Source organism: Pseudophryne corroboree, chromosome 5, assembly GCF_028390025.1.
Source record: "Pseudophryne corroboree isolate aPseCor3 chromosome 5, aPseCor3.hap2, whole genome shotgun sequence".
Classification (NCBI taxonomy): Eukaryota; Metazoa; Chordata; class Amphibia; order Anura; family Myobatrachidae; genus Pseudophryne; species Pseudophryne corroboree.
In genome coordinates this window covers 650,115,937-650,140,018 of record NC_086448.1, presented here as the reverse complement: position 1 = coordinate 650,140,018, position 24,082 = coordinate 650,115,937, and the positions used below count along the sequence as shown (strand labels likewise).

At 41.3% G+C, this 24,082-nt stretch overlaps 1 protein-coding gene across 1 annotated transcript in view; it reads left to right on the top strand.

Moving 5' to 3' along the window:
* Positions 1 to 16,341, top strand: part of KLHL14 (kelch like family member 14) — a 113,779-nt gene extending 97,438 nt beyond the window's left edge. Inside the window, exons 4-9 of the mRNA XM_063923666.1 lie at positions 69 to 158; positions 3,736 to 3,814; positions 5,430 to 5,620; positions 7,254 to 7,412; positions 8,763 to 8,920; positions 11,921 to 16,341. Coding sequence (XP_063779736.1) covers positions 69 to 158; positions 3,736 to 3,814; positions 5,430 to 5,620; positions 7,254 to 7,412; positions 8,763 to 8,920; positions 11,921 to 12,061 — 818 coding nt within the window. The 3' untranslated portion in view covers positions 12,062 to 16,341. The remainder of the gene's footprint in view (positions 1 to 68; positions 159 to 3,735; positions 3,815 to 5,429; positions 5,621 to 7,253; positions 7,413 to 8,762; positions 8,921 to 11,920) is intronic.
* The last annotated feature ends 7,741 nt before the right edge of the window (positions 16,342 to 24,082 follow it).

Below are 24,082 nucleotides of genomic sequence, written 5' to 3'. Positions count from 1 at the left end.
CGGCACGTTACGTGATAAGTTTGCGTATAGTTATTACTAGTATGCTTATAGTTATTGTTGTTTTTCAGTTATGCCATACAACAGCGCTCATCACTGCGTGGTAGAAGTAGAGAACTTCTTGTTTGTGTTGGGAGGAGAAGACCAGTGGAATCCTAATGGTAAGAACGTCAAGATACCATTGCGCATCCTATGACACATCTATGACACATCCTACAATGTCAACATTAAATATGAATATGTCATAAATATGTAATGTGTTTGTAGCATATACAAATACTTTACTCATAACTGTATGATTATTGTTTTTTTACTTTGTTTTGTAATTTTACACAATCTCTAAGAAACCTAACTGAAAAATGGAGAGATATTACATTTATAAATAGTATAGTTACCATATTGACTTTCAGAATAATGACAATATAATGTCAAGAGGTTCAGAACGTTTGACATACAGTAGTCAATAAGAATATCGACATGTTCATTATGCATGTCTATGTTATGAACATATAAGCTAGGCTAAACTGCGGCAGGGCCGGACTGGCCCATAGGGGAACAGGGGAAATCCCCGGTGAACCTTAGTGCCTGTGGGCTTCCTCAAATGTCAGGTTCCAGACTGTGCACTCACATTATGCATTGTCACTCCATTAGAGGGTCAGTTACCTGGTAGAGCAGGAACCTGGATGAGCATGGCTGTTTGGTTTGTTTCTGTAAAAACTACATCAGGATCCACCCTCTTGGCAACTAAATGTAGTGGTTGTGTTAACGTATTTATATGGGCACAGGCATTGTAGTATCCATGTTGTCTGCAGGTTATGTCCTCTCTAAAGGTTGGCCAAGTCTCTTAAGCATGGGCCTCTACCCTGGCAGTCCCCCAGTGGGCCCTTCATTCCCCAGTCTGATACTGGGCTGCAGTTAGGTTTACTGATATGCTGTTAGGCTTAGCCTATGGTTTATGGTGATTAGTTCTGTCGACATCCTTGCTGTCAACATGCATAATGTTGACAAGTTCACCATGTTGACATTATGGCATTGTGTGAATTTCAATATGTCGACATTGTAACCACGTGGACAACTTGAATGTCGACATTCACACAATATTGACATTCATAATCAACAATTATTTACAGGATATCCCCCGATACCACCCGTTTTCGGGGTTTGCCCACAAATAATAAGTTCTCCCGAATGCATGTATGAGGGATGGCAGCAGATATTGGAGATGCATTCTGGAGCTTGGTGTTAGCCATTAGAGCCTATGGGCTACTTTCCTCATGACTTGCTGCAGGGGAGTAGCAGAACTATGGTGTTGCAAATCACATTGATGTGCTCCTACAATGCCAAAACGTACCCATGTGAACTGTGCAGCCCCTTCTTAGGTACCCCCGGTAGTGATGGGTAAGGTAACTTGTGGCACATTTAGAGATGGGTTGGATACCTGCCGTGTCGCTTCTTCCATTTTATCTTGCTCCGTCTCTAGCATGTTCATCTCTCATGTTCATTATTCATGGTTAAATGTATTGTTGCATCAGTGTTAAACCATGCACAGATATTTTATTCATCTATTCTTCTTGGATAATCTGAAATGATGGCAATACAGGGAAACATCAGCCCCAGATATTACATTTAAATAATCTTACTTTAATAAATGAAATCCGTCCAAAGACATGAAAAAGTCATCAGACCATGTAAAATTGCTGTGCATCCTAATGCTGGGCTGAGTAATTCTGAAAGTGCAAAATACATTAATATTTAAAAGTGTTGACTCGGAAAAAAAAAAAGCAGCAAGAAATGAGAACCACTTTAAACTGACTTTAAGGGGAGAAAATGACATTGTACATGCAAATGGTACATTAGGGTATTTGTGCTGCAGTCATACATATCACGTGTGCAGCATAATAGGACATTTACTCTGGTAACAGATTGGGCTCTATTTACTAAGCCTTGGATGGAGATAAAGTGCATGGAGATAAAGTACCAGCCAATCAGCAACTACCTGTCATGTCACAGGCTCTGTTTGAAAAATTATAGTTAGGAGCTGGTTGGTTGGCACTTTATCTCCATCCAAGGCTTAGTAAATAGACCCCTAAGGGTGCAAATGTATTAAGCCTGGAGAATTGATAAAGCAGTGATAAAGAAGAGATGAGTGGAAGGTGATAACGCCCCAGCCAATCATTATGGGTTTGAAAAATGACAGTTAGGAGCTGATTGGCTGGTGCGTTATCACCTACCGCTTATCACTGCTTTATCACTTCTGCAGGCTTAATACATCTGCCCCATTGTGTTATGATATGAGCCACAACATTAAAGTGGACCTGCTATATCTACACAAACACCTGTGTGTCTTTTTTACTAATGTATTGCAAAGGTAACTTTCTTATTGTGAAGCAGAAGTAATAAAGAATACGGACAATGGTAATCTCCATCTCATGAGCTGAGGGTCTGCATTACCTTGCATTGTTATTATTAAAGCAATGTGTTTTCAAATGTCATGGATTAATGGTTTCTGTTAATGAATGTTAACATGAAAAACATTACAAATATAAGGGGATGTGCAGCATAACAAGGCAAACGTTCTGCTATGGTTTAATTGTTTTATTTTAAAGATTTATCATTTTCTGGAAACGATAAAGTGATGTATTTTGTAAAAGCTACATGAGGACGTGCACAGTACAAACCAATAAATCAAAATAATCCGAAGGTGGAAAAGCCCTTTAATCTGCTATATTTTCCAGAGATCACAGCTACTGTAGTAGTAGAGCATGGCAGTGAGGACGTTCCCTGGTAATATTTGCCGTGTTTCTGCCTCATTGTACTGGCTGCTTGTTCATAAGATGCTGTAGTTTCTATGTATATAATATAATATTTATAGGAATATTTATAAAAAAAATAATTGTGGGATATATTACCAAAAACAGTTTTTTTGGAGACTACCCACAAATACCAAGCATCCCCTGGATGTATGTACGAAGGGACAGCAGCAAATATCAGAGCTATCTGATATTCCAAACACAGAGTGGGGCTGCTAAAATGCAGAATTTACCAAACTCTGGGATTCTTCCTTGACCCCGGTAATAACGTCGTCTTCAGATGGAGTTGGCCATTGTAGCCTATAGGATACAGAAGTAACTCGGAAAGGGATCCGTAAGATTCCTAATTGGCAATGGCAGCACACACCGTCAGCAGACGCAGAATCATGGCTGGGTCCCGAACCCAAAAGTTAAGTGATCACACAAGCTGTCCTTATACTTCTTACACATTGCACTATAATTACAAAACATGTCCGCAAATATTTCTATGTCTTATACATTAAATACCTATATTATTGTGGTACTTTTTTTTTATTTCTGTTGGGATAAAAAAAAAAAAATATGTCGAAATTTATTAAATATTAAATATATCTAATATATAAATGTACTATAAATATTAAACAATGTAGTAATAGGTATATACATATCATTATATGCAGTTCCCTGTGAGGTTATGTGGCTGGTACATGAGGGTTTTTTTAAAAATTATTGTTGTTGTTATTATTATTATTATTATTATTATTATTATCCTTCTGTGTAGTGAGTTAGGTCACAAATTGTGTCTGCTCACATTGTAGATTGCTAAAAAGTCTTAATTTATTCTATAGATACATATTGTATTTTGCTTGTCAATCATATTGTATGTTTAAGGGGCAGATATGAAATGATCATAATTTGCATATTATTGATCATTGTTCTCTTGTTGCAGGAAAACATAGTACAAATTATGTGAGTCGGTATGACCCAAGATTCAACAGCTGGATACAGCTCCCACCTATGCAGGAAAGGTAGGTGTGTGCTCACTGACATGTACCACTGCTTTTCTTCATGCACACTGTATTGGCAGAGGTGGGGGGGGGGGATTTACAAATAACCCGGCCCCGGGTTGCTGTAGGAGCCCGGAGGGGGTCCGGGTCCGATGCACCCCCCCTCCCTTCCCACCGGCAGTATACCTGTGCCGCTGTACTGTTGCCGGCGTTGGTGGCGCCATCTTCCCGTGATCTCTTTGGAAAGTTGGGGCCACACTTAGAAAGCAAAGACTCTGGCACTGTGCCAGAGTCTTTTCTCTCTAGTGGCTAGCGTCATCTTCCCAAATATGACTGGGAAGATGGTGCTGGCCGGGGAAGAGGGACCCACTTCCTGTCAAGTACGGAAGGAAATCTTTCCCCTTGCGTCTACCCTTTCACATACTTCATTCTGTGTACTCTCGCTAACTGTACATTTGCTGCATTTGTATCATATGCACATGCTCTTCTGTGCATGCAGGAGTCGTCCTTTTCCTACAGACCCCTCCTGCTGCATTAGAATATGTGAGCGTCGCTGCTGCATCCAAAGATGCAGCATCGATGCTCCCTGGGTCCATCTCTAAATCAGACTCAAAGTCAAGCCCTGCCAAGGCTGCGCATTGATGTGATTTTAGCAATTGCACCAGTGAACAGCTGCAAACTGTGCAATGATACAGATTCGGGTCATCACTCCACCTCGCTTACCCCTTCAAAACATGGCAAGTAGGTGATAGATAAACATGGGTAGGTAGATAGATAGATAGGTAGATAGATAGATAGATAGATAGATAGAAAGAGAAGCATGGATGGATGGATGGATTGAAGGATGGATACTGTATATGGATAGAGAGATAGATAGTTTGTGACACAGTGATTAGCAGTGCTTCTTTACAGTGCGGGGGACATGTAATCGATTCTGACCATGGAACTGTTTGAAGCGTTTGTTATCCCTATATTTGCATGCGTATCTTCATAGTGCTCACACTGGTAAGTTAATTGACTTTTGTAAAAATTACGTGATCATATAGCAGTACATATAGAGATGGGGAGATAGATAGATAGATAGATAGACAGACAGACAGACAGACAGACAGACAGACAGACAGACAGACAGACAGACAGACAGACAGATAGATAGATAGATAGATAGATAGATAGATAGATAGATAGATAGATAGATAGATAGATATTACATAGGGTGGTAAATATGTAATACAATGATAGATATGACATGGAGAGTCAGGCATTGTTGTGTTCTTCGCAAATTAACTAGAAGACAAAAAAATAATTGAAGGATTTTGATGATCTGCTTCTTTTAGTAAATTGGAAACAATGACCCTTGAAGGACCATAAGGATAGTGAATGTCAATATCATTTATAATTGTTAGGATATCTTCTTTATCTTTGCGTTGTCATTTAAATGTTGGCAAATCCTTTCCAAAGAACAAATTATCCCTAAGCCATTAAAACAATTCAGGTCTCTAGTAAGTTGCATTTAGTGTGTTGGGATCACAGCACCTTTACACACTACAATTCATCAGGGACAAATACACAACTTTTGGTTCTACTGTGTTGTACTGTACAATGCTTATTGGTATGTTTCATGTATGTTCTCCAGGAGGGCCAGTTTTTATGCATGTCGTCTGGAGAAGCAGCTGTATGTAATTGGGGGAAGAAATGAAAGCGGTTACTTGTCAAGCGTGGAATGCTACAACCTTGAGACAAACGAGTGGTGCTATGTGTCCTCATTACCACAGCCGCTGGCAGCTCATGCAGGAGCAGTGCACAATGGAAAGATTTACATATCAGGTATGAGGTATACTAGAACAAATGTCTAAGGTTCAGGGGATGAAAATCTAAATCACATTTACAGCACAATTATGAAGCAAAAGCATCAGATCAAATTGTTAGATGTATTGGTCTGCTCATATGTTTGTGAAATTAGGCTGTGCACATACAGTAAGCATCCCAGGTCTCTGCTGCATCCATCTGTAGCCTCACTGTGCATATACCTAAGAGTAGAGTAGGATCGTCATCAGGGTGCCCTGGCATTTTATCCTTAATTAGGAACACTCTGGGTACCACAGCAATACAGACTGATGTTACACTTTATCATGGGGCTCCTCTGTGTGGGATTTCTCCTTGGTGTCGGCAGCCAGTGAAATCCCCTGGCCACACATACGTACAACAGTAGTATAGTAGTATGAGCAAAGTCTTTTCAACTTATCAGCACTCCCATTGCCAAATATAGGGCAGTACCATCTTAAAATTTGCTTCAGGTAATGCATAAAGCCTCCGTCCCCATACAGATCTATGAGGACTTAGGTACGCAGCACTTTTGAGAACTTTAAAGAAGCTGTGTAAAGTTCTTTGGTCAAAACGCCAGGGACAGAGCTTTTCTCAGCTTCATAATAGACTGTATACCAACAAATAAAAATCAAAACGGTAGAGTTTGTCTTGGCAGTGTCACCATTTGATCACCACTGGTAATCTTATACAGCTGCACTTTTCCTTTCTTTTATGGCAAAATCTCCTTTATCCTTTTATTAAACCCTCCAGCAACCAGAATAAACTGGAAACTTGTCCATGCGGTATGCCACATAGCATAGATGTTTTTGGGATTCAAGTGTGTGTGTTTGCAACAGTGGCAGAACTTGTGAGTGGTGGGCCCAGGTGCAGAAATATAATTTTGGCCCCCCTCCTTCACCTCCCCAAGTTCACAATATGCCACAAAGCAGTGGATGGCAGGGAGAGGCAGAGGGTGACAACTGAAGGCAAGGGGAGGCAGAGGGTGACAGCAGAATGCCGGGGGAGGTAGAGGGTGACAGGGGGAGGCAGTGAGTGACAGCGAGAGACAATGAGTGATAGGGGTACAAGCACAATGTCCTGTGTGGTGTGGAGAACAGGGGGTATGTACCTTGATGCGGGCAAGAATAAAGCGGCCTTTGCTCTGTTCATGACAAGGGCCCCTTAGTTTGGCACTCAGCCAGGCAGACTCCTTTAATTCACAGACAGCAGTGACTCAGATATAATGTACAGCTGTGTGTTAATTAGAGGCAGTAAGTGGCTGTGATCATCAGCGCTGATAGGTGGCAGGACTCCTTTATCAGTCCGGCACACACAAGGTCAGCCCTGCCTATCTAAGGCTAGGGATAGGTCCCTTAGACGGTGGGGCCCAAACTGCTCTCTGCACTGGGCCATTTATCCAACATTGCTCAAAATGGTCTGCAGGAGGACCAGGGAATAACTCATTGTTGGTATGGGCAGCAGTGGGCCCCTTAATCTTCAGGGGCCCCAGTGCAATGCACTTGTTGCACCAATGGTAGTTCCACCTCTGGTTTGCAAACTGTTTAAAAAAAATATGTAATTTTCTGATGTTTAGTAATAGTAGCACAATTAAATTGATGTCATTGTAATTGTTGATAAAACGTTCAATCCACAGGTGGTGTTCATAATGGCGAGTACGTCCAGTGGCTGTATTGTTATGATCCAGTCATGGATGTTTGGGCTCGGAAGCAAGATATGAACACTAAGAGAGCAATCCATGCCTTAGCCGTAATGAATGATCGTCTATATGCAATTGGCGGAAACCATTTAAAAGGTCAGTTTAACATATTTTATTTCTAATAGCGTGTCTATTTTACTGTGGATGAAAAAGCATCTGTTCTAATACTCTGGAGAGCTCCATCCTGTCTTTTGTTTTGGTTATTGAAGTGTTTTACACTTAATTTTTACTACTATCAAGATAAAGTGTTGTAAACTCTTTCTTGTTGTTATATTGTTTATAAAATGAGCTTATTTTGACACTATCCTAAGGGCCTGCTTCAGATGCAGTGTTGTAGTTGCATGCAATGGACCGTTTATTAGTTTATTTGCCACTGTGCATGCTCCAAAGTCGCAGCAATTAATTAGCGATAGCGCACAGAGGATTTACTCAGTATTTGGGGAGGGAACCGGTTGCTAGAGAAACAAAGGTTGTCAGGACCATTTTCTGACCATTGTTTGGGCATGCCAAAGTCGTACACTTGCAGCTGGAGAACCGCTCTGCCTGACACAGAATAGACTAACTCAGTTCAATGGTTGACCAATATTTGCAATGTTTCCGCTTTTGTATGTAAGCGGCAGTGGGCGTCTCTTAGCACAAGACGACGCCTGAGTCATTAGCATCAGGGCCGTATTATCCATAAACTGACTAGGCTGAAACCTAGGGGCCCTGCAGGAACTAGGGGCCCATCAATTTTGTTTGCTGAGGTAATGTTGCCTGTGTCCTAGGGCTCCAATGATTAAAGGCATTTTGCACTCTACACCATAGCAAGGCACACTCATAGTCAGCTGAGGTTTGTTTAGAAACAATGGTGGGGGGGGGATGCAACAGTCCAATAGCACACTAGCACTATTTCACAAGAGAAATGAAAAGGAAAAAGGAATGCGCTGTAAGAAAAGAGGTCAGCAGAATTTATTTCAACTGGGTATTGGTTTCCATGGGAAAACTGAAATGATGGCAAAAGGTCCGCTTTCTAAATGTCAGCTGTAGTGGGGTGAAAGATTGAAGTGCTGGTGGGGGCCCAAAATACCTGAAATCTTAGGGGCCTGGCCATGAGTTAATACGGCCCTGATTAGCATATGTTCGCAATTGCACAACTAGGAAAATCGTATCTGCAAATGCATATGCTAACAACTTTGAATTATGCCCTAATTTAGGATCTCTGAATTGGCAATTCTTTTTTGTTAATTTTTAATTCATATGAACTTGTTTAAATAAACTTCAAAAAAGGTTGCACTGTGCAATGTCTTAGAATTTACTGGAAAACTTCTAAGCATTGTCAAGTCATCCCCTTGTCGCATTGTAAAACTCCTCAATGACAGTGACTCAAATACTAATTGCTTAATCTACTGGTGATTCTGGGGAACTGTCATAAGAACTTTTCAGTCAGTGTCTGTTAATGTTTAGGTTTCTCACATCTGGATGTCATGCTTGTGGAGTGTTATGACCCAAAAGGAGACCAGTGGAATATCCTACAGACACCAATCCTGGAAGGACGCAGTGGCCCAGGATGCACTGTACTAGATGATCGGTTTTATCTTGTTGGGGGCTACAGCTGGAGCATGGTAAATATCTGAACACTAGCATTGGAAAGTAGACAACATCTGCAAATTGTTTATTTTACCTCAAAAGTAAACATAATCTGATCACGCAGCAGCAGAATAAGGTTAGGGCCACACGTAGCGGCCAAGCGGGTCCCGCTGAACGCGAACCACTTGGCTGGAAGGGGATGCCGCAGAACAGGAATCGGTCAGTGCCACACAGGATTTCAATAGAACACAGTGTGGCACAGCCACACTGTGTTCACCTTGAAATCCCGTCGTCCTGCCATCTGTCTCAACCGTAGCATGCTGCGGTTGGATCAGTTGGGAGGACCACCACATATGTGTGGGCTCCACTGAACGGGTGTGGTATAAAAGATAGATAGTGTCTAGTTAGACAGTCAATAGACAGACACCATATGTTAGACAGACATTAGGTCGACAGGGTCAAAAGGTCGACAGGGTCAAAAGGTGGGCATGAAAAAGGTAGACAGTACAAAAGGTCGACAGGGTCAAAAGGTCAACATGTTCAAAAGGTCGACATGAAAATGGTCGACATGAAAAAGGTAGACACCATGTTTTTTGCATTTTTGTGGTTTGTGTGGATAGTTTTGTCATCTGGGACCCCCAATTGTAAAAAGGCATACCCTCGCGGGGCTCGCTTCGCTCGCCGCGCTTCAGTCTCGGTGGCTCGCTGCGCTCGCCACAAGGTTTATAACCAGCTCTATGCCGACATGGATAGAGAAAGTATGAAATAATCCAAAAACATGTTAAATTAAAAAGAATATTTGTCTATCATTTTATGTCGACCATTTTCATGTCGGCCTTTTGACCCTGTCGACCTTTTGTACTGTCTACCTTTTTCATGTCGACCTTTTGACCATGTCGACCTTTTGACCCTGTCAACCTAATGTCTGTCTAACATATGAGGTCTATCTATTGACTGTCTAACTAGACACTGTCTATCTATCAACTGGTACCCCACTGAACGGGACCTGCTTACCGCTATGTGTGGCCCTAGCCTAAAGGGAGTTTCTTCTCTATTGAACCCCTTTTAAGCACTTCGCTGCTGACGCTTTTCTAACCCCTGTGCTCACTATATATTTTGAAATTATTTATTTGTGCTGGTCACATCCCAACATCATTGGCAGTAACTACACAAAGTATTCCTTGTATTTTGCAGAAGACATTAGTTTGCTTATTCCTCCTGAAGAGGCAAAGTAAATGCCCAGAATGACTAGAATGCGTGATATTTAGTTGTAATTACAAAGAGGTGCACCAGAATCACATGTGTGTGTGGGTTGTTGTTTTTTTTCATATAAATAAATTCTTTGTGGTGCTTGTTTTGGCACAGTCAGCTTTCTAAATAGCAAAGACCAAGCTTGTAATAGGTCTATAAACAGGGACATGTGCTGTGGGTTCCCTGTGTAGCACAAAGACTGTGGCAAAGTCTTGACTAGCTCTGTCTGGCACAATCTTTCTGAAGATATACCTGGAAAGATGGCCCTGGTAGACTTATGAATAGTTGGTAAGGGGGGTGCACGGCCGCAGCATGGCGAATTGGTCAGTGTCAGGTATACGTTGTGTGGAGCAAAGTCCCTCAGACCCATGGGCCTATGTGCTTTGCTCACCCTGCACCAATGACAGGTTTCATAATAAAATCTGAATCCTAATTATAATAAAGTCCTATTGCACTGTATGAAAGCAATGCATATAGTCAGGGGTCCTGAGAGGGGGAGTGGGTACTTTTTACTCAGGCCTAGGCCTGTTGGAGGGACCCTGGGCCAGCTGCTACCAGGGTGGACAGTTTGTATAACAGTAGTTTTAAAGGTTTTTTAGGGTGTGTGACCATGTCTCCTCAACTTGGCCACGCCACACCCAGTGCCCGGGCCCTGCTGGTCTCTCAACAGCCCTGCGTACAATGTGTATGAATATTATGGATAGCCCAAGAAGGTATCTCATTTTGAAAACAATAAAACCTACAGCATCGAATGAGAAGTTACAGTATTAATCTTTCCAATGCTGGATCAAGGCTTGTGGGGGCCCAAGCAACTAAGTTGTGGTCCTCCCTCCAATAATATTAACACTCTATCGCACAGTGCCCCTACCCCCAATATGCATCACAGTGCCCCCCTCTATGCCACATGGTGTGTGTCCCCCAAATATTCATCAAAGTGCCCCCCTGTCTAGTATAGAGTACCAGCCCCCAGTGCCCCTGAGTACTCACCTCACCCTCCATGGTGTTAGGGAACTCCAGCACAAGTTTTGTGAGACCCCTGGAGCCAGTGAGAGGGTCTTCCACCAATAACAGCCTCCCACTGTTCCCTTGGTGCGTGACACACACACCGGTACTTAGGTTGCCGCCTAGACTTAAACCTCTAGCCCACTGTGTGTGTGTGAGTCCCCGGAGAGACTGCCCCCCCTCCCGCCCCCACACACTTTGGTGAAGCCCTGACATTATAATCCACTTTTCCATCTCTGGACTTCTTAGCACTTTCTGTAGTGTATGGTGTGACTCGTTAACTGTAAATCATTTGAAAGAGAGAACTATCCTATTTCAAATGCATTAGTTACCTGGAGCCTGGATGGGATCATCAGACATTAACTACTAAAGGGCCACATCATCTGCAGGATGCCAAAATGGGGGAGATCCTTGCATGGAGGGATGCCTCTTTCAAACCAATGGTCCCTATAGTTTATAGGACCCAGGACCCTCATCTCCGGGCTGCATAATGTTTTATGTAGTGTAGTGTGTTATTATCTGGGGGCAGTTTATAATATAGCATGGATACACTGACCACAGTCATTTTTTGCGCGCTAAACCAATTTTTGGGAAATCACCAGTTCTTAGTAAGCTACAAAATGTATGGCTCTACTGCGTGTTGTCCACATATAGATGCGTGTTGTCCACATATAGATTTCAAAGGCTTTTCTGCAATTGCTTAGATGCAAACTCTGCATTTACATGATAACATGATCACAATGAAAACAAAACTATTTTAACAGTGTGTTTTATGTTTTTAGGGAGCTTACAAGTCATCAACTATTTGCTACAGTCCGGATAAGGCTAGCTGGACGGAACTGGAAGGAGATGTGGCTGAGCCCCTTGCTGGCCCAGCTTGTGCCACTGTCATACTACCAACCTGTGTCCCGTACAACAAATAGCGGCTGCACAGTGGACAACATTGTAATATTACAGAGACTTTATTGTTGGGGAATAAGTTTCTTGCTTTAAGAGGTTGAACAAGCAGGAGAGAAATGCAAAGTTCTTAAAGATTTAGCAACTGCCGATATGTTGGTAGTACTACGTAATAAGCTAGTAATTTACAAAACAGGGAGATTTATAATAAACCAATGGGCACAATTATTTGCTGCACTGGTGTAATATAATACTACAAAAGACATCTGGTGTGCATTGTGCCCTGGGGTGGGAAGTTATCCAGTGTGGGACAATTCTTTTACACATGGGTCTGCAGTATTTACTACCAGTATATGTTATTACCCTGTAGGTGTTTAATGATGCATTTGTTCCGACCACTAGCACACAACCAGCACATTTCCAAATATAGAATGTCCCTAGCAACAAAACCTCTAGGGGTACCTATGACTTTTCCTAAATCAGTTCCCTTGTTACTTTCTGAATCTAAGAGCAACAAAGAATAAATGTCCATACTTACAATGTCCATACATACAAAAATTAGAGAGAATGTGGCCTGGGGGATGCAACTATATTTATACAGGTAGTTGACAATTACAAGCACCTGTGAATTAGAAATAACAACATGAAAATTGATTTTTACATGGAGTATTTTATGGGTATCTTTATATGGTCTTTAAATGCAGGGCACTGTAACATTGTTCAGTATTACAACAGAGTATGGCCAAGTTTAACTATTTAGAGGTCACCCATGGACTTAATGATCAGTCACTTTGTTTCCACATTGCATCACGTTTTGATTAATGGCAAACGTGCATTAAAGCCAGCCCTTTATATGGATCTAGGCAGATTGTGGGAAAACAGCATAACTCTCAGTAGTCTTAACTTTAATGGAAATGTTCTGACTGTCAGACAGGAAAAGGATGTGGTCTATAAGATAAAGTGCTGCTTCACTGTACTATGGGGTGTGCTTCTGGATAGTTTGGGGCATGGTTTGGACACACTAAAGGTACTGGTCTTATTTTGTTACACTTTTTTTGCCTTTAGAGAAGGTAATTTATGAAGTACAAAATGGCCGTGTAGCAGCGCAGTATCAGCTGTAGTAGCCTGCTCAAATACACCTAGCTTTACACAAAAACACAGAGGTCTATGATAAGATGGCGGATTTGGCAGATGGCAGCAGGTTGTACAGGCTAAGGGCAGATTGAGGGATCCCCTAGTATGAAGTAAGCACATATGGGGGAATTCAAATTTTTGAAAAGTCAGTTGGGTGTCTGTTTTTTCCTGTCTATTAGATAAGAAAAAACAGACACCCAACTGACTTTTCAAACATTTGAATCTTCCCCATAGTGCGCTTATGTTTGCAGAGCAATGCCAAACAGAATTTAATTTTACAGAGTGAAATGAATTAGGATGATGATAGAAAGAACCTGAGAGGTAGTATTTATATTTTCATTTTATTTTTGCTCCAACTTAGAGCTGGAGGTCTTTGAGTCTTTTCTGTTTCTTGGGACAGCTGTAACACAGTCTTGTTGTAATTGGTCGATAAGAGCATTTACAGGCACACTCCAAGCAATGTTATAAAAGGCTTGACACATAAATACACTGCCAGATGTTATAGAAACAGTCCCATTCTCCTCTAACTTTCATCACTAATTGAAACTGTAAGTAAGGTTAAAGCAAAGAGCATATTAGTAAAATAAAAAAAGAGAAGATTAGTAAAATGAATAGCTTGTTTTAAAGTGGGGATATACTTGGACATTACTCCACATCGCTTTGCTTCTCTCACGCCTCTAGTGGGCAGTTGGCTGGCATGTACTGTGCAGTGCTAGCCAGACCATGACTGTGGTACCACACATGCAGTGACAGATAAAACCCTGACATTGTGATCTGCTATCCGCGTGGCCTCTGAAGTGCTGCCTTTCCAAGATAGAGGAATATGTGGCACATGAAATAGGTAGCAGGGGGCTGCCTTACACTACTACATACAGTGATATTCATGGACATACTGTATGATTATTATTTACCTACATATTACAGAGTGCTGTACAATCATTGCAATCAGCAAAACAAGTTTCTCACTCTAGGAACTTGCAGTCTAAATGACAAAATCCAGATAAGGATATTAAAGTATTCTTAGTAACGGGTGTGGTATACCATGTTAATGTTCAAAATGTCAACATTCAGGATATTGACACTAAAATGACAACATTCAGGATGTCAGCATGGCCGAAGTGTCAATATTTGACATGCACAATATTAACATATCAACATGCATAATGAGAGTGAGAGTGAGAATGTCAACGGTACTATTTACCTCTAACCACAGCCTAACCCTAACTGTAGCCTAAGCATAGTCTATCCCTAACCACAGCCTAACCCTAACTGTAGCCTAAGCATAGTCTATCCCTAACCACAGCCTAACCATAGTCTAACCCTAAACGCAGCCTAATCCTAACTACAGCCTGACCCTAACTGTAGCCTAACCAGAGTCTAACACTAACCACAGCCTAACCCTAACCATAGTCTAACCCTAACTGCAGCCTAACACTAACTGCAGCCTAACCCTAACTGTAGCCTACCCATAGTCTAACCCTAACTGTAGCCTACCCATAGTCTAACCCTAGACGCAGCCTAATCCTAACTACAGCCTGACCCTAACTGTAGCCTAACCAGAGTCTAACACTAACCACAGCCTAACCCTAACTGCAGCCTAACACTAACTGCAGCCTAACCCTAACTGTAGCCTACCCATAGTCTAACCCTAACCACAGCCTAACCCTAAATGTAGCCTAAACATAGTCTATCCCTAACTGTAGCCTAACCATAGTCTAACCCTAACTGCAGCCTAATCCTAACCACAGCCTAACCCTAACTGTAGCCTAACCATAGTCTAACATTAACCACAGCCTAACCCTAACCATAGTCTAATCCTAACTACGGCCTAACCCTAACTGTAGCCTAACCACAGTCTAACACTAACCACAGCCTAACCCTAACCATAGTCTAACCCTAACTGCAGCCTAATCCTAACTACAGCCTAACCCTAAAGGTAGCCTAACCATAGTATAACACTAATCACAGCCAAACCCTATCCGTAGTCTAACCCTAACTGTAGCCTAACCCTAACTGTAGCCTAACTACCCACAGCCTAACTCTAACTGTAGCCTAATGCTAACTCTAACCACAGCTAAACCCTAACCCTAATATGTTCATAATGTAGAAATGCATTTGGACACCAGTGTATCCTGCAAGAGTGTTTATAAATGCTTGTGATATTCTGCATTGTCATGAGTTCATGTCTCGCTGGCATTGAGGAAACATGGTGCCTATCACCTGAGTTTGTCTCGTTGTACTGTTCCTAATTCCTTGTTCACTTTCTAACTTACTGAATTTTCTCTGACTTTCATCTAAGACAATGATCTATGGGCCTCTGTTCTTGATGTACTGCATTTTATTATGTGCATAAAAGTGCAAAGGGTCCTTTTTTTTACAATTATAGACTATAATCAGTTTTGCCTACAGGGTTCTACATGCGCACACATTTTACAGGTTGAAGTAAAAATATAATTTAATAGGCAGACAAGCATGAAGTATTAATAGGTTCAACATCAGGATGTAATCTATGTCAGCTGTGCATTCTGCTGAATCAACCTCTGTGTTCATTCTGTGCGCCGAGAGGATCTGATCATGAATTATCTTAAGGACACAGGTTCAATGCAAGATCAACCAATCACTTATGTGTAGAAACGTCTTTTAGAATAACCTAGAACCATTCTGCCTCATAACTGTCCACTCAGTAGCACAGTTTTACTGTAAGTTGTCCGCTCACAATATCATGCTGTTATGCCACACCCAGTAATGTACTCAGTGCTAATGCTGCTACTCTTTACAGTTCTATTCTGAGACACAATTACAATTTTCACAAAATAATATAAAAAAAATCTCAGAGTGCAGGTACATTAGACACGCTTGTTGATCATTCTGTAAATGATATACTTTCATACAATTTTACACGTAGTTGATTTTGAATAATACAGTATCGTTATTTACCCATGTGCTTTATTCTATTTCCCCCATTATCGCAAGGATAGACCTTAAAATAAGTCCATTGGTGTACCTTTTTTTCAATCTGCTGATTTCATGAAGCCTCCTAGCTCCCCACGCCAATCTCCTGTACACACCTGATTCAGACAGGTTGCTGGCTTAGGTATGCTCTTCTCCTGTGTACTTACCTGTCCCTGTAAATGTTGCCTAAGAAACATGGGGGCAGATGTATTAACCTGGAGAAGGCATAAGGAAGTGATAAAGCAGTGATAAGTGCAAGGTGATAAACGCACCAGCCAATCAGCTCCAATATGTAAATTAACAGTTAACAGCTAATTGGATGGTGCGTTTATCACCTTGCACTTATCACTGGTTTATCACTTCCTTATGCCATCTCCAGGTTAATACATCTGCCCCATTGACAGCAACTCTACCTTTCTGAATTAGACAAGGGACATTGGGGTAGATGTATTAAGCCTGGAGAAGTAATAAAGCAGTGACTAGTGCAATGTGATAATGCACCAGCCAATCAGCTCCTGTCAATTTACATATTGGAGCTGATTGGCTGGTGCATTATCACCTTGCACTTATCACCGCTTTATCACTTCTCCATGCTTAATACATCTGCCCCAATGAACGTTCCATAGACCAGTCTGTGACCGCTGGTGGCTTCTCCCCTGGCAGTAGTGCATCAGATATAAATATAATACTTTAATTTATCTTACCATAATAATCACCACCTAAGTTTTAGATTACTGGTAAAATTCTTATTTTGTGATTGTTATATACATTTTTCCAGGGCATGGTATGGATAACAAGAAACAAACATTCACAGAGTATATTCTACACCAATTATGAAGAAGAACATTTAAAAATTTATACAACCAGAATCTCCAATGCCCAGGGACCTGCATTCAAAAAGTAGCTGTGGCCGATAGGGATGTTTTTGCCTATTATTTATATAAGATCACTTAGCATCCTTAAATTTAATACAGACTATATAATGATCTGTACTTTAGGTCTAGCGGACCTTCTGATAACGTTGATGGGTGAAGAAACAGGTTTACATGCTCACATTATGTTACCATACTATTCATACTATTCTAAACCCACTAAAGAAGAAAGGTGACAGTACTGGGGGAAGAGGCCACAGATAAACTTTTGACTTAAAAAAAATGTTTATAATGTGTGTTCCAGTCATAGCTTTTTATATAAGATTGTTACCTTTATTATATAAGATAACATGGTCTTTTAGGACCTGCTCCGATGATCTTATATAAAGATTTCATCCTGACTTGTAAATGACAGACACCAAATAATAACATTATATTCTGGTGGGCTTACTGGAGCCTTGAAGGTATATGGAATTTCTTCACCAGAGCACTCTCTGTATGTATAGCCAGTGTAAAAAATGCAGTACATATTCCATTGTAAAAAGAGTATCACAGCTGAATTGGTGGAAAATGCATTCTGAAATTAACTGATGTCAAATTATAAAATGACTGAACAAGGAGTTTTAGCAGTTGATGTCATTAACCGGTTTGAAGCACATTATAATATTAGCAAATAATTCTCTTTTTACCCATTTTATTGCTAGAGAGGCTGCATCACGTTGCCCATCAATAACAGCCCCTTAAGATTAATAAGAAGCTCTGGATATTTGGTGTGTTTTAAATACTCCTTAAAAGGTTAATGTTAAGTGCAATCTATGTTGTTTTTGTATTAAGTGGTGATAGGGAAAAATTACTTTTTTATCCCAAGGACTCCAATTTCCTTGTAAAATAAGACATTGGGCAAAATAGATTATTATTTTTTTCCATTGGAACAAAACTGCGAAAGCAATTTACTCCGGCACAAAGTGAGGCATCTCTGCTTAGTATTAAAATTGTTGGAAGACTTGTTTCGGAACAATTTACGGCAGCTGTCACCTGACTTGTCTAATGAAATGTGCAATCTTCTGAATTCTAACTTTAAAAGGCTATTTGTTGTCCTTTGAACGGTTCCTTTTTTACCATGGTAATTTAAAGCTTTCTATCTTTCAAGAAGGCATGACCAAGGAAAGCGGTATTATTGAACAAATCATAAAAAGGATGTAAATTTTGTACAATATCAGAATGTATAAATTGAGCTTGCTTGTAGGAAGAAAACTTTAAATAAAACTTTATGTAAGAATTAATCTGTGTTTTTCTCTTTTCTTTGTACTGTGAATATGTGGACAATCCTGTCTACCCACAGTTCCTAGGGCCAGAGCCAGCCTGTAGTATTCCTGAGGTTAGACTTCGCTTTTCTAAGAAGTCAGAAGATGGTGTTATCAGAGCTGGATTAAGGCTTTGGGGGGCCTGGGGTACTTAAGACAGGGGGGGCCTAAAATGTAATATTAAAATCGTAATCACTACAAAGTATAATATAAATATACACACACATATATATGTGTGTGTGTATGTATGTATATATATATATATATATATATATACACATACATAGAGTGACTCACACGCACATATATACATATATATTATATATATTATATATGTATTATATATATTATATATTTTATATATATATATATATATATACATATATATACATACACATATATATTATATATATATTCCCAGAACCTAAACTTTAACTATAGCCACACTTACTTTCTTTGGACAGCTGTCACTCAGCTGTCCTGTGTGCAGCGCCGGTGGGGAGCCGAGACAGGCAGTGTTGCAGGGATCTCAGCGGCGCCAGTGTTGTAGGAGTCTGAGAGCTGGCTGAGAATGGGTGCTGGGCTGGCTGCTGCCTCCACGGAGTCCACGCGCGGCTGTCCTCCCTCCTCCTTCCCTGCAGCCTGCGCGCCCAGCGGCAGCCAATGACTGAGCCGCAGGCTGCTGCTCTTCACGTTATTGGACAGCTGAGCCGTCGCTCAGCTGTCCTTCCATCACAGTGAGTGAAGTCACTGCCGCTGCGTGTGGCGCCGGCTCCCGGGAGTGCAGCGCAATACGACAGATCGGATCTCTGTTCCGATCTGCAGCGGCGACGGGGGGCCCATTGAAAAAAGGGGGCCCGGGGTACTTATCCCCGGGACCCCCCTCTTAATCCGGCTCTGGGTGTTATGCATTAAGTGGGAATACTGGACTGATGCACAGATAAAGTACATAATGTTAATAGATGTATTTTAAGTAAGTTACATTTAAAAAACAGAACAAAAAAAATAAACAATATTTGGAGGTCTATCCATGAAGCAGTGAAAAGAGTGGAGAAGTGAGCCAGTGGAGAAGTTGACCATGGCAACCAATCAACACTGATGTAACATTTATCAAGTACATTCTATAGAATTATACGTAGCAGCTGATTGGTTGCCACTTGTCTCACTTCTCTACTCTTCACTACTTCATGAATAGAACCCGTGGAGTTGTGTGGCAGACACCATTTAAGCTGTTGTAATTATAAGAATTTGGTAAGAACACAGCAACAGATGACAGAATTGCATGATAACACCCCTGAAACCTAAAAAATATAATATTAGGTTGAGTTTCATGCAGAGAAACTATTTTAAAACAAGCAATACTTACTGGTTATGCACACTGAGAGCCGAGCTCTACTACATCTGGTAGAAGCAAGCAAGGGGTTAGTGCACAGGGATAGGTGCCATCGGGCTGTTACAGGCATTTTTTTCCCAGTTAATCTAAACCCTGGCGCTGAGGAGGAGGTGGGGGGGCGGGTACTAATTATCAGAGCAGGGTTAACAAGCATCACTGTGGCTGCCAGAAAGGGTCCGGGGCCATGGCACATCAAACACATTTAAACATACATTTTAAAACAAATGGCACCTAGGGCTAGTATTACATTTAAGATTGGCGCCTTGCACTTATAAGTGCCTTTAAAAATAGTGCAGCGGCATGAGGGTTAATCCCTACATAAGTCAGGGTCTCTGGCCACACCTTCTCCTTCATATGGATAAACGGTATTAAGATTTACTGCACACACCTCATTGTCTAGTCACATACTATAGTCCCAGGGCAGAGGCATTTCTAGAGAGGAGGGGACCCGTGTGCAGACTCGGTGTGTGGACCCCCTCCTCTCCTGTAGCCGTCACCGCCGCTGCTAGTGCTCTCATTGCTGAGACTCTGGCACAGTGCCAGAGTCTACAGCGCATGCGCAGGACTCTGAAAAATGGCCGCAGCACCATTTTTCCGGAGTCCTGCGTATGCATTGTAGACTCTGGCACTGTGCCAGAGTCTCTAGCGCTCAGTGCGCTAGCAGTGGCGGTGACAGCTACAGGAGAGGAGGGGGTCCACACACAGTCAGCGATGGACACCGGAAAGTTAAGTATAGAAGAAATGGGTGCAGTGTGTGCGGTGTGGCCCTCCTCTGGACCCAGGGGCCCGTGTGCACCACACACACTGCACCCATTATAGATATGCCAGTGTCCCAGGGCCAGTTTCATTGTATTAAAGTCGGCAGTGTTTTACAAGTCACTCACGTAAAACACTGCCAAAAAAAACGAATGACATCGACATCGGAAAACCCGAAAATGCAGAATACGGCAGCTTAGTAAATTAGTCGTAATCAATTCAAAAAGTTGCATATTTACACTTTCGATGTCATTCGTGATTGAACTTTGACCTCAAATGGGAAAATACGATTCTTAGTAAATTTACCCCAGTATGTCACCATTTTAGTCCATAAAGCCATCTGTTTCCCTATATAAATAGGTATGTCTGTGCATAAATAGGAGTCACAGCATAGTGCAGTACCTACGCTGCACTTAAGCACTTTCATAAACGACCTTTACTTTATGTCATATACATAACATTGTAATTCATATATTCCTCAATCATGCCTTCTCAGCTCACACAATGTTAAACTGTCATTAAGGAGCCTATTTAAAATAAAACTGTATTTGCGTGATTTTCCCCCAAAACACAAAAACATATCTCTCATTTCTACTGCAGTTCTTCCATTTCCAACAGCAGCCGCAGCCCTCATAGGTTTCTATGGGGCTGCAAGGCTGTCAGATCTACTAAGCCTGGAGTTTGCCCTGAGAGGTAACGCCATCTCCAGATGGCATTATACTATAGAAACGTATAGGCTACATCCTACAGAAATCAGCGGGATAGGGTCCCTGGCAATGGCCGCCTCCCACACGTTGTTAGCAGACAGGGAATGCACAGAATGGCCTCAGCTCCCACAGTAGAAGTGACATGAGTACTTTTGCAGTCATGGATGTCACTTCTTTACACATCACAGGGATGGACTCCTTTCGGAGCCCTTGTCCCTGCATGTGATATTTATTACATTTGGGAGAATGTTAATTTCTTATTGGTGCAAATAGCAGAGATAAGAAATTCTAATTAAAGGGTCTAAACCCAGATAATTAGTAAATATGCCTCTAAATCTGTAAGTGAAGCTAATTTGACAAAGTTTTGCTGTGAGTTATTATAAAAGTACCTGCTTGTACACTGCAGAACCTAACAGTGGCATTGTTACTGATTGATGCAAAGGATATATTTCTTTAGCTAATACTCTACTTTGTATCTGCAATAAAGATTCTGCTAATCTCCAGCTGAGATGCTGAACTGTGGAACCAAAACTCATTTCTTGGACCTTGTCAGATGTATTCTATGTATGTCACTGTTCCACACCAATTACATTTTTCACAAGGAGCTTCCATGCAAGGCTCTGGACCCTTATGCATAAGCCATTTCAGATGAAAATAAAATTAAAATCTGACTGACGGAAATCTCAGTAATCCTGAAAATGGAAACTCAAATAGTTTACAGAAATGGGAGAGAAAGAACTTGTTTTAAAATTACTTATGCAGGATTAATCCCCTCCTCCCTGGTTGAATGAATATGCCATACTTTGCTTAATAAAGCTTACATGAATTGCAAAGTGAACTCTGCTAACTTCTGGAATTGCTGTCTTAGTCATTCGCCACTGCACAAAGCATTGAACACACTTACAAGAGGCTGAGACCAAAAAATAAAAGGGGTTCTTTCCTTTCACAAATGGCAATGGATCACCATTTTGTAAAGGTGGGAATATAATCATTTGCAGATAAATAGTGATCAACGTAGATAATAGCAGGTGCACATTGAGATGTACAGATGTGATCATCCTAGCCATCCATGATATACATTGATATGTTTGAGGATTTGTCCATGGAATCTTTCTTGCCATCTTCTATTAAATGTTAATTTTATATATATATATATATATATATATATATATAGATACATTCTTTAACTATCAGTTGACCACCCTGAATGTCGCTTCTGCCAACATTTTTTTTTTAATTAGACCAGCAGTGTCACTCGCCCTGGGGTCATATGGCCCTGAGCACTGTTAGTTCATTTGTTTACTACTTGCTCCTCCCTGAATATGGCTGTGATTATATATATATATATATATATATATAGTATATTTCCTGATATATACCAAATAGAATAGTAAATACTAAAATTGGTTCAGTAGTATTTGAGTTAACCCAAAACAAGTAGACAGACAAAAATGGCTAACTTGGTCTAGGCACACTATAAACTAAGGGGGTCATTCCGAGTTGATCGCAACCAGCAACTTTTTGCTGCTGCTGCCATCCACTAATCCCCGCCTATGGGGGAGTGTATTTTAGCATAGCAGGGCTGCGATTGCTTGTGCAGCCCTGCTATGCGTAAACATTTTCCTGCAAAACAAGACTAGCCCTACAGCTACTTACCCAGTGCGACGGATCCAGCGATGAAGGTCCCGGTCCTGACGTCAGACATCCGCCTTCCGTTCGCCTGGACATGCCTGCTTTCTTCTTACCTCTCCCCGAAAACGGCCTCCAACAGTGAGTATCTGCCCGGAACGTCTCTCCGCTGTCAATCTTCTTCCATCCAGCGCTGCGTCTTTTCTTCTCGCTAGGCGTTCCGTCGCCGGGCAATGGCACGTGTGCGCAATGCGCACACCACGCATGAGCAGTTCTGACCCGTTCACACCGCAGCGAACAACCGCTGCGTGCGAACGGGTCAGAATGAACCCCTAAACGTCTACATTGAAATTGCTTAAAATTTGACCAAATTTTACAATTACAGACAAAAGTTACAGTTTTATTTATATGTATTGATGACAATTTGCTTTATCACCATATAATAAATGCCTTTCCTGTTGTTATGCTAATAGTGACTATGGTGAATGTTTGCAACAACTGACAAGCTAATATACACATTCAAGTACAGTAGTTTCTTTTATCCAGATTTCGACTTAAGTGCCTGTAACAAACCAAAAAGGTTTTGAGTGCTCTCTAAAAACATCTTAAACCTTAAAGTATGTGACAGGGTAGATCAGTAAGAACCCTTTATGTTTGTCTAATGCATCCTTCTTCCAGCCCCATTTCAGTAACTACGAGCTACAGATGCTCATATTTTTTCCAAAGTGGTTCTTTGTGTAAATCTCGAAAACTTCAGATGAACTGAATAGAGCGAGCTAAGGCTAAGCAAGGCGGCCATATTTGACATGTTTGAGGTAGTTCAGGCGTAAATAGCTACATGGTATAGAAACGGATTTCCATGTGAAATCAAACTGGAGAACAGTAACGCCAGAATCATTTTATTTTGTCAAAGTTGCAGCCGGGGTGGTCTGGCTTTTTTTGGTAAAGTATTATAATGTGTCAAACAGAACATTTTAGTCACAAGTTCACAATATTGCATCTATGTAATATCCCTCTCACACTGCAGAGCCGTGTCGCACCCAAGATTTTGTATACAGGTCCTTCTTGGGTGCGACTTTGCCCCAGACCCCTTTCAGACTGGCGGCCTAACTCGGCTTATTTTCAGGTTGATGACATCACTGCTGATGCATCCTGAACCGGCGCCTGGAGATGAGATCATCTTCAAGAGCCGGCTCTTCCTGTGAACGGGTTCTATGTCACATCAACCTGTCATATTCGTTCACACTGCACCATGAGCCTGGTTGAATCAGTGTTCAACCCTGCTCGCTACCCGGGTTAA